The sequence below is a fragment of the Saccoglossus kowalevskii genome, chromosome 8 (genome assembly GCF_978046115.1).
Source record: "Saccoglossus kowalevskii chromosome 8, keSacKowa6.1, whole genome shotgun sequence".
NCBI classification, from domain to species: Eukaryota; Metazoa; Hemichordata; class Enteropneusta; family Harrimaniidae; genus Saccoglossus; species Saccoglossus kowalevskii.
This window is the reverse complement of record NC_140648.1, coordinates 12,238,105-12,250,150: the sequence shown is the minus strand read 5'-3', so window position 1 is coordinate 12,250,150 and position 12,046 is coordinate 12,238,105. Positions and strand designations below refer to the sequence as shown.

At 31.6% G+C, this 12,046-nt stretch overlaps 1 protein-coding gene across 1 annotated transcript in view; it reads left to right on the top strand.

Annotated features, from left to right (window-relative positions):
* The first annotated feature begins 856 nt into the window (after positions 1–856).
* Positions 857–12,046, top strand: part of LOC100376129 (sorting nexin-8-like) — a 34,240-nt gene continuing 23,050 nt past the window's right edge. Inside the window, exons 1-3 of the mRNA XM_006821773.3 lie at positions 857–922; positions 1,041–1,168; positions 9,184–9,316. Coding sequence (XP_006821836.1) covers positions 901–922; positions 1,041–1,168; positions 9,184–9,316 — 283 coding nt within the window. The 5' untranslated portion in view covers positions 857–900. The remainder of the gene's footprint in view (positions 923–1,040; positions 1,169–9,183; positions 9,317–12,046) is intronic.

Genomic DNA, 12,046 nt, shown 5'->3' with positions numbered 1-12,046 from the left:
TCATATTGAGTAAAATTGTCTTCAAAATTGGCATTATTATTCCCAATTTTTGTTCCCGGTCCATCCTATCCACCCTAAATATTAGTGTATAGCAATATGGTGGAATACCTACAAACATAATCCTACTTTTGCAGAACAAATATTGTATGTCGAATAACTCCATGCCTTATACAATTTCACAAGTTGCTTCTTCGTTTTCGATCTAAAAAATAGATGTTTTACCCCACAGCTACCAAACACGAATACTCGTAGAATGAACCTTACTCTAAACCCAGTCTATCTTTGCCTATCAGCAACAAAACACCGAACAAAACAAAACTGCTCTACCTTAATAACATCTTTTACAATCAGACACACATTAAAACATTACTTATTGAATAACTTAGTATAATTATGTGTTTTGTCTTAGTTGTTTACTCTATTATGTAAATAATAATTTTTTTAATTTTCCATAACATTTATAATTTTCGAACCACGTACTACAATGAACTACATACGTCGTTCACATCAGGCTATTCTTAAACTATAGTTATTATTGTTTTTTTAATTGAATGGTGGAATAAACCTGGTTGATAAATTGATATATATATAACTTACTTACTAACTTATATATATCCATTCACCGGCTATATTCGCACGGAGGTGTCAACGGACGCCGACTACGTAAATCAGGATAATCTGTAACGTCATCCCATCTTGAAATATTCAACGTATAATGTTTCAGCTGGCATTGTCAAGTTTTAATGGAAATCATTAGCAACATTTTCATTGTGTATATAATAAAATGTATTATTTTAATTCTTTTTTTATAAACTTGTAATTATGAATCTTGTTTGAACAATGAAACTGGGTTAAAGGTCACCAGGACGATGATGAATATCACGTGAACAGTTCCACAAAATGGCTGCCGATTTAGCATTTGGTAGGTGTAACCAGCCGACTGTTTCGTGCGGAATTATCACTTTTGTATTCGTAGTTAACGCATGTCGTGCCGTACTACGAAAAGTATAATATTGTTACATTCATCGTGCTTTTTACAGGTTCCGTGCCTCCGTATTATCGGGAGGTTTACAATATAGTGTGTCCCACTCAAGAAAGCAAGGTGGACCGTGATATGTTTGTGAGGCTGTTGATGAAGTCAAGTTTGCCAAAACAGACCTTGTCCGAGGTAAGCTCTCGCTAGAAAGTTCAACGACCATGCGTATTTTCGCACCCGACGTGTACGTAAAAGCTTGCGACTCCGGTCGCCACAGTTTGTTTTCTGTTAAGATTACAGCAACAGCTTGTTTGTGTAGTGCTTACCCATGTTATATGCGAAATGTATTATAGATTTCAGTGTTGTGGAGGACACCCCTATCCTTAGATAAAAGTTAACTAGAAAATTATACCAACAATCATATGATATTGATATACTTTGTTTTTATTCTACACACATATCATATTTTCAACCCTAACGACGTACTCGCCACCGCCGGCCGGAAATAAACAAAAAGAACCACTTATCTTTATGAAGCGGTGCTTCTATTTAAAACGATGTATTTGTTTATCTTTATTTAAATATGTCACTGGTAACAAGTTGCTTGGACAATTACACATGTTGATTTAATGTGGAGACAAGTCATGTGCTTTTTGACACACCCCCTCTAAGTTAATGCTATGTATGGTATTTTGATCTCTGGTTGAAGGTCATGTGAGATTCGTATATCATGTATTTGTTTTCAATTACAATAATCATTTTACCAAAGTTTTCTTTACCCTGGTAAACTTTTCTTTGAATTTTTAAACAATTTCATCTTTAAATACTGTGGTGGGGTGGGGGATATACAGATAAAAAAAAAGGCAGATCGTCTGTAATCATATTTGTTATATGGGGAACACTACTTTACCTAACTTACTACTTTACTAGGGTGTTGTGGGTTCAACTACATATTTGCTGTGAAATGTTGATACGTTTCTTAAGTATACTCTAATTAAATACACACTCAGATTTCATTCCTAGAAGTAACTAGATTACGGCCACGCTGAGTTTTTTCAGCTGAGATTTGTTTATTGTTTACCAAGTTTGTCACCAGTGTTACTAACAGGACTGTCTATGGTTTAATAATCCACCTTGCAATAAATGCAATTAATTACTATAAATGTGCTTTTAATAAAGAAAATATGGTATCATCTTGAGGTAATATAGAAATTAATAAGTTGAATAATCATAATTAGGATATATTGAAATTTGAGCCGGATAAAAAGATGTTTATTTCAACAGTTTGGTTATCACTAACATTTAATTTTTAGATTTAGTGAAATCATCAGATGGCGGCCATTTTTAAAACTTGTGGTTTTAAAAAATCTGGTTATGGACAAAAATATGGAAATACTTTTATAATGACAGAAGCAGGGGTTGAAATTCATAATGGCCATAAACAACCTTGATGATTCACCGAAAATAAACACTTGACGCCTTTTATAGTAGTCAGAAATTCTCACCACAATTTTAATTATTCCAGTGTATTATTAAAAATGTTTTTGCCTTGTAAAAATACAGGTATGATGAGATTCAATAGCAAATTATTTTAGTTCTCTATTGTTATAATATAAAATGTATGTTTTTGTTGATGTAATTTTGCTGTTACTTGTGGACATCTAGTCCTCATCAAAATAATTGATCCAGCATGGAACTAATTATGGGAGTTTACGTTGCATGGAACTCATATTACTAAATGATTGTGTTTTCAAACCAAAATATGCCATTTGACCCCATATTGAAATGTGTACTTTTGATTTTGGTGATACATGTATACAAATATAATACAACAGATGTTTGAAGTATGGCTGTATCACCCCTGTATCATTTGTTTTCTGGATGTCTCATTTTGTATTTAGCATATTTATTATAATGTCGCATTCAATTCATCTGGGACTATATTAAGGCCTTTAATTGTTTTCAATACAGCGAGTCAATATAATTGGTTGCAGTCTGTCCACACACTCGCTTGTTCCATTGCAGTGATGGTGGTATAATAATCTATAGGGTAAAATACGTCAACAAGAGATTGTAGGGTGTGATTGTGATTTTATGGTAAATCTTATCGAAACTTGTGTGGTTTTTAAATGTAGATTAATTTACTGTTAAATACTTTATTTTCGCTTGGAATTAATTTTCGCTATTTTCGCTGAAGGAATGATTCAGTGAAAATAAAATCCAGCGATATATTTTACATACAACTTGCCAAATGTTGAAACTTTTGTATGGAAAATAAATTCCATACAAAACACCAAAAAAACTTTTTTTTAAAGAAAATTAATTCCAGCTAAAATAAAGTATTTTACAGTATTCATTAATCATTTGTCATCCTTATATGCAATACATTCTTAAAATAACAGCTTTTGTGTAAGTTTATTTTATCCAGTGTATTGGAAAGTTTAATTTTAAAATAACATAAAAATGGTAGGTAAATAATAACAAGTCATTTTTAGTTTTTTAATACTATGTTTTACTGTTTGTTAGAATTTGTTGTCTGTGTAAGAAACTAATGAATCATAACAATTCCAGACTACAATCAATGATATATATAACTTCACATATTAAATCTGTTCCATATTTTTTTATATTATCTTCTCATAATCTATTTCAATCAAAATCAATGAGAGTTTGGAAATATTCTTGTTTTCCAAATTTTACATTACAATTTAGCAGGATTTGTACTATTAAACCCAAATTCTATGTATGTTTTTTTGTTGGGGGGGGGGGGTACATAAAATTACTACAATATGACTAATTATACAATTCTTTTATGGCAGGACACACTCAAAAATGCTAGCACTACCTCTAAAAATGGAAACAAAATTTAGCTGAAATTTTCGTGTGAAAAGTAATTAAGAATTGATAAATGATCTGGTTGTGATCATACTTTAATTAAAAAGATATTCATGTATACGCTGAGTAAATTATTACAGTCACTTTAGAGTCTAATTAACAGTGTTGTAATCACAATGTGATATTATACAAATCTTTTTTTCAAGATGGCAAAATAGATGCTACGAAACACAACATGTCCATTGTCACATTTTCCCTTGCTGAACCTAATTTGCATGTTTGTAGTTACTGTAGAATACTTTATTTTAGCTGGAATTAATTTTCACTGAAAAGACATTTTGGGTGTTTTGTATGGGAGTTAAATGTAAAATATAGGAAAAAAGCTATATTCACTGGATTTTATTTTCACTGAATCATTCCTTCAGTGAAAATAGCGAAAATTAATTCCGAGCGAAAGTAAAGTATTTTATAATAAACGTCAAATAATAACTCAAAGTGAATATTTTGCATTGACTGCTGTAATTACTCAAGTCTGAAGACTTGGTACAGAAATTTATAAAGTGTCTTGTGTTCAGACTGTTTTTTATGAATGTGAAAATGAAAAATATGATTAAAAGATTACTGAGGATGCATAATGATTATGTCCTAATATAAAACATCATTAATTGTCTTTAAATGAAGGCGTCATTGTGTCGTATGTGACGCCAGATATATTTCCCATATGAACAAGATTGTTACATTACCACTGAGCTCACACATGGGGAAAAAACAACTTTGTTGTTTTGTGCAGATCGGAGCTTCTCAAGAAACGAGACAGTACGATGCACTAGTAGGTAAATTACACGATTTTTTTTGCAATGCCCTTCAGCGTTTACACTGCCGCTTTCTCATACGAATTGAAACTGAGACTCGTGCCATATTGAATTCTTAGTAAACCATGGTTGTTTGTAGAAAAGTCGTTCAATTTATAAACAGAAATTTTGTTCATGGAATGTATGACACGACGCCTTTAAATATTCATGACTTGTTGTAAAGTTAATTGACGTCGGATTCATTTCACGTTTTGTGATTACCTGTACTCACTTGAGCTTTGGCTTTGGAAATTAAGGCATGTATTGAGTAGTTATCATGAATTGATTCCAAACAATAGGGGATACTTGTTTGCTTCATTTGAAACTTTAAATTTTTCCCGTTATTCGGTGTTCTATCTACCAGAGGAATGAATTTCTTACATTGGTATATTGGTGTATAGATTTATTCTGCACGTCTACATGTTTTCTGGATTGATCTAGCCATATCAGTAGACTGTAGATACACTGATATTGAATAAATTTTAGTGGATTTAATTCATGGATTCATTAGGTTTTAAATTCACTGATTCATGAAGGAAGCTGTATTGTATTTTGTTGTTTAATTTGAATATTCACTAGGTTTTAATTTTATCATATTGTTGTAACTATCGGCAAAATAAGTGAAAATAACTAGCAAATAATTAATCCCTATACAGAACTATATTTGCTATGTGAGAAGCGGATGTGCTTAATACATAAATGACGTGAAAAATGGGTAGCATAAACAAATCTGTGCGTTTGGTGTACTTTAAAATGTGTCTCTATGTAGATTTGTTTTTATAAAAGTGAAAATACAGTAAAGCTGTGTGGGAGCATCTCCTGTCTCTGACTTGAACTGTATTTGATTGCGCTCTAAAAATCACATTTCAGGTTCCATGGTGATATGTATATGTAATTGTGGTGAAATAACTATAAGCAGGAGTCAATTCCAAGTTAAAAAGAATTTTCTTTTTATCAGTTTTAGTCTGAAAATATATACTCCCACCCAAACACATATGCATTACTACTTTTAGGAATAAAAAAAATCATTGTACAGTTACAAGGGGTCTGTTTTTTAGATTCACAATTGAACTACCGGTTTATAAGGCTTCATCTACATTGGGCTTTGATTATTATATTTGACATTTTATATATAAAATTATTTCGCATATTTCACTAATCAAATTTATGTTATGCAATGTATTTTAAAATTTATTGTTTCAAACACAACTTCATTGTGACCACCACCCTTTAATATTGCACTACAATACGCATATACATGTACATGTACTTAGTAATCATATGTTCATAGTTTTCTGTTGTTATGATTGTTTCCATCACCAGTCTGAATATGCAGATTTTTTTATAGAAACTACTTACCGATGTACTCATTTAGTGATTTGGGCTTTATTATAAAATGAATTGAACATATGGATTCACTTACTGTAAAATACTTTATTTATAGCTGGAATTAATTTTCGCTGAAAAGACCTTTTGGGTGTTTTGCATGGAATTTATTTTCATTGATTTTTGATGAGTTGAATGTAAAATATAGAAAAAAAAGGTATATTGGCTGGATTTTATTTTCACTGATTCATTCCTTCAGCGAAAATAGGAAAAATTAATTCCAAGCGAAAATAAAGTAATTTACAGTAAATGGTATGCTAAAATAAAAAGAACAAATATTACCGTAGAAATTCTGTTGACCTTTAGGAAGTTTGGATAAATTGAAGATTAATATGACTGAATACTTCAATTGATATGAATTCTTGCATTTCAACAAACTTTTATTAGCTCCGCTGTCGACTTTGTCGAGCGGAGCTTATCATATGAGTGATTGTCCGTCGTCGTCGTCCGTCGTCGTCCGTGTCAATGTTTTACTTTTTCGACTTCTTCTTGAAAACTACAAGCCTGAATGCTTTGATACTTGGTGTATATGTACCTTGGGTAGACCTCTCTTAGGTTTGTTCATTTCATGTTGATATCTTCAATTCTCTAATTTTGGTGAATATTTTTGTCATTTTTGGTAAAAAGTGATATTTTCGACTTCTTGTTAAAAACCGCAAGTGCAATTGCTTTGATATTACATATATAGGTACTACATGTGGACCTCTCTCAGATTTGTTCATTTTGTAATGATATCTTTAATTCTCTAATTTTGGTGAATATTTTTGTCATTTTTGGTAAAAAGTGATATTTTCGACTTCTTGTTAAAAACCGCAAGTGCAATTGCTTTGATATTACATATATAGGTACTACATGTGGACCTCTCTCAGAATTGTTCATTTTGTAATGATATCTTTAATTCTCTAATTTTGATGAATATTTTTATCATTTTTGGTAAAAAGTGATATTTTCGACTTCTTGTTAAAAAACGCAAGTCCAATTGCTTTGATACTACATATATAGGTACTACATGTGGACCTCTCTCAGATTTGTTCATTTTGTGATGATATCTTCAATTCTCTAATTTTGGTGAATATTTTTGTCATTTTTGGTAAAAAGTGATATTTTCGACTTCTTGTTAAAAACCTCAAGTCCGATTGCTTTGATATTACATATATAGGTACTACATGTGGACCTCTTTCAGATTTGTTCATTTTGTGATGATGTCTTCAATTCTCTAATTTTCGTGAATATTTTTGTAATTTTTGGTAAAAAGTGATATTTTCGACTTCTTGTTAAAAACCAATAGTTCAATTGCTTTGATATTACATATTTAGATACTACATGTAGACCTTTCTCAGATTTGTTCATTTCGTGATGATATCTTGGATTCTATAATTTTGGTGAATATTTTTGTCATATTTGGTAAAAAGTGATATTTTCGACTTCTTGTTAAAAACCAAAAGTTCAATTGCTTTGATATTACATATATAGATACTACATGTAGACCTTTCTCAGATTTGTTCATTTCGTGATGATATCTTCAATTCTCTAATTTTGGTGAATATTTTAGTCATTTTTGGTAGAAAGTGATATTTTCGACTTCTTGTTAAAAACTGTAAATCCGATTGCTTTGATACTATACATATTGTTCATTTTCTGATGATGTCTTCAGTTCTTTAATTGAAATGTGCATTTCTAACAGCGGAGCTATCTCAGCCGATAGGCTGCTTGTTTTATTCCTTGTTTCTTGAGTTTTTATAAGGCATTTTTTTGGAGGGTGAAAAATAAATAAAATTAATTCTTTTTTTCCATGTGATTTCCATTTGTGTGATTCTCAAAGAATTGTAAGTGAGATCATTGATCGGAGAGAAGAAATGAAATAACATTTTATTCCTTGTATAACCTTGTCTCTCATCTGCGCGAGACTTCCATACTTTAATCATGATACTCCCACCAAAATGCAACTTTGGGTTTGTTATGCGGCGGGCGAAAAAAAAATGAAGATAAAAACAAGTTTTTTTAGCAATCTTTTGCACTTACAAGTCAGCGGGTGCGAGAAATTACGCTGAAATAAAATTTTATTTTTATTTTATTTTCGGCTCCTGTTCATTCGGCAGGTTCGCGAAACCAGGGATAATAAAAGTCTGGCCTAACTTGTACTTAGTTTCCAGTCTGAAAATAGTTTCCATTTATTGGCAAACAAGAATTCAGTCTGGGAGAATCGTCTAGCAGCCAAAGTCTCGGAACATTGTGACATGACCTATTACAATGGGAAGATATTTCCCATGATGCATTGTACCTAAGAGCAGTGACATGCTCAGTAGTGATAAATTTGATGCAAACTGTCAGAGACTTGGTGCAATTGAAAATTTAATATCACTTTGTGCATATGATAATATCGAGAGATAACAAAATACAATTTTTCTGAAATATACGAGTCTAAATTATGAAAACAAATTTTGTGAATATTTGTTACAAGGACAAGAAACCAGCCACATATTGAACTGAAGTAAATCATGTAAAAATCATTATAGCTCATTTTTATGTAATGGTACACAGTGTACTGAATTATTGTTTATGGTAGATCAATCCCTTGCTGACGTCAACGCATTGCGTTTTGTGTTCAGCTTTTTGACCATTTGTGTTCGACCCAAAATATTGAAGTAAACTATGAAAACGGTGAAAACAAGTCTGAAAAGCACAACTTTCTGGTGTGCTACACAGTATATGCTGATAGAGGACACGATTTCACATTGGCAACGCACTAGCATTGTCTATGGAAGCACTTACCATTATTTTAACTCTTAAAATTTTCTTGAAAACTGTTTTCTTTGCATGAATAAATGATTAATCAATTAGAATACCTTTCTCTGAAATTCATCATTTATTTATTTCAACCAAAGGAAACACATTTTCTTTGTTCTATGGTTAAATTTATTGTGTTTTGTCAAAGATTTGAGGATGTATTTATCTGTATTTAGATGTGATGTAATTTTTAGTCCCCGTTCGGGTTCATTTCTTGACCATGATGAAAACTGACTACAGTCGGGTTTCATTTTCACTTCTTGTTTCCTTCCTAGATATGTCATTTCTTGACCATGATGAAAACTGACTACAGTCGTGTTTCATTTTCACTTCTTGTTTCCTTCCTAGATATGGGATGTTGTAGACAGCAAACAAGGTTATCTTACAAGAAATGGTCTGTACAAAGCACTCGCACTTGTTGCATTGGCACAGCAAGGAAAATCAATCAATGAAAAAATATTGGAAACATACTCAGACCAAGGTAACTTTCATATATATTATGCCTATTGCTTGTGTTTCATTGTTTCTGTTTATTTATTTTCTGTTTTTTCTTTGAATTTACGTTTCTTTCAATTATTGTGATTGTGCATGCGTATGTGTGTGTGTGTGTCCATGTCTCATATCTTATACATGCCTGCATCGATTACATTAAAACTTTACACGTAGATCATACATAATATTATACATATGCATATCAATTCATTTCATGGTCTGATTCAAGATCGCGACCATTTTTGTTCTAAAAAATCATTGAAATCAAGCATTTCTGACATCCCGGGAACCGGATATTGACTGTTTACAGATGGTTTTCGTTCAAACTTGGTACATGAATTGGACATTATGGGACCTTGATGCACGTCATTTCGTTTTTCAGATAGGATTCAAAATGGCTGACTGGTGGCCATTTTGTTTTAATGAATGCGGTTCTAGAGCCATATCTCTGACATGCTTTGATTGATTATATTCAAATTTTATATACATTATACATCATGTCATTGTCTTTTTGTTTTAAGGTGGAGATGCAGTTTATCTGACAGGTATTTTAATTAGTTAATTAGGAAACCAAGATGACCTCCCTTGTCCACAAAATAATATATTTTCGGAAAGCTTATTGTATGAATTTTAAAATTTTGTTAGTATTTTTTTTTCATGGACACTGTAGTTTGCAATGTGCACAAAAATGTGCCTTTTTGGTCAAAAGTGATTTTAAAAAAATTAGCCTCTAAACCATGCTTCTGTTTCCTGTCAAAATTGGTTTATGGGTACATCTGTTTACTATGAAGAAAGTGTCGTCTTGAAAACTGTCTACTAGTTGTCAATTTTGCAAGGCAGCAGCTCAAATTTCACTACTTCAAGTTTATGCATAAATTAACACCCAGGCTTGTTGTCTGTACGATTGTTGTAACACTGTTAAATCAAAAACAATGCCCGACGGCGTTTTGAAGATAAACACATTGTCAATCATTTGTGAAAATTTCAAAACAAAAGGTCAAAGCGTCTAGGAGCTATTTTTAGCTCCGCTGTCGACTTTGTCGAGCGGAGCTTATCATATGAGTGATTGTCGTCCGGTGTCCGTCGTCCGTGTCAATGTTTTTCTTTTTCGACTTCTTTTTCTTGAAAACTACAAGCCTGAACTTGGTGAATATGTACCTTGGGTAGACCTCTCTCAGATTTGTTCATTTCATGATGATATCTTCAATTCTCTAATTTTGGTGAATATTTTTGGTAAAAAGTGATATTTTCGACTTCTTGTTAAAAACCGCAAGTCCAATTGCTTTGATATTACATAAATAGGTACTACATGTGTATCTCTCTCAGATTTGTTCATTTTGTAATGATATCTTCAATTCTCTAATTTTGGTGAATATTTTTGTCATTTTTGGTAAAAAGTGATATTTTCAACTTCTTGTTGAAAACCGTAAGTCCAATTGCTTTGATATTACATATATAGATACTACATATGGACCACTCTCAAATTTGTTCATGTCATGATGATATCTTCAATTCTCTAATTTTGATGAATATTTTTGTCATTTTTGGTAAAAAGTGATATTTTTTTTCTTGTTAAAAACCACAATCATTTATGGTTAAAAATTATATTTTTGAATTCTTGTTGAAAACAGCAAGTCCCATTGCATTGATACTATGCATATTGTTCATTTTCTAATATTATCTTCTGTTCTTTAATTGAAATGTGCATTGCTTACAGCGGAGCTATCTCAGCCGAGAGGCTGCTTGTTTTTTAAAGTTCTAGGATGTGCACTGAAAAGAAGCTGAGATAATTGCTAATTTGCATAACAATTCACTCAGTAAGAAGTTTACTAATGCTCATAATTAAAATGGCTGTAACAGTTCCAAAGTGAAATGTATTATCGTATTGTTAAAAGTTAAATATAGTGCATAATATGGAGATCCCGTCATTTCTTTTTTTCACCATGTTTCTTTTTTATTATTTATGTACAGCCTTGCTAAATCTTGCTAAGCATTCAAAAGAGAGAATGTTTGCACCTGTTGCTAAATCTTGCTAAGCATTCAAAAGAGAGAATGTTTGCACCTGTTATCTATATTTTAAAATCGTTTTTTGAGTATGTTCCACTATTCACAATTCTACAAAATGTTAACAGTCCATAGCCAAGACTGTTTGGATAATAAAAAGCAACAAAAAAAAATTTCACTCCCAAGTGCCCACGAACCTGCATCTCTACCTTAATTAATGCTGTTCCAGAGCAATATCTCTTAGTACATGTATACTCATTTAACGATCAGATACAAGATGACTGAATGTCGATCATTTTAATGTTAAAAAATCATCACCAAACATCAGCTTCTGGATTATCATATCTCTGACACGTTTATGTTCCAACTATATTACTACATTATAAACAAAACTATATATCTTAAATTTGAACTGTGCCATGCATGGCTTGTGAATTTCAGTTTTACCGTCTATATGTTGATGACCCTTAGGTCATCCCACCTTTTATTATATGGGTGATTTTCAACATTAATTTACTGGTACTTACACTCTATAATCACAGCCATGTCAAGTGTTACCTGAATAGAGGCAAATTCTTTCATTGTAGCGATACAATTTTATTGGTTACAACCAACTTTTGTAAAAAAAAAAAAATGTTCAGTTGCTAAATATACATTCAATAAAATATCCAACATATGGAAACCCAAATATTTATAGATATATGATAAAAAAAAC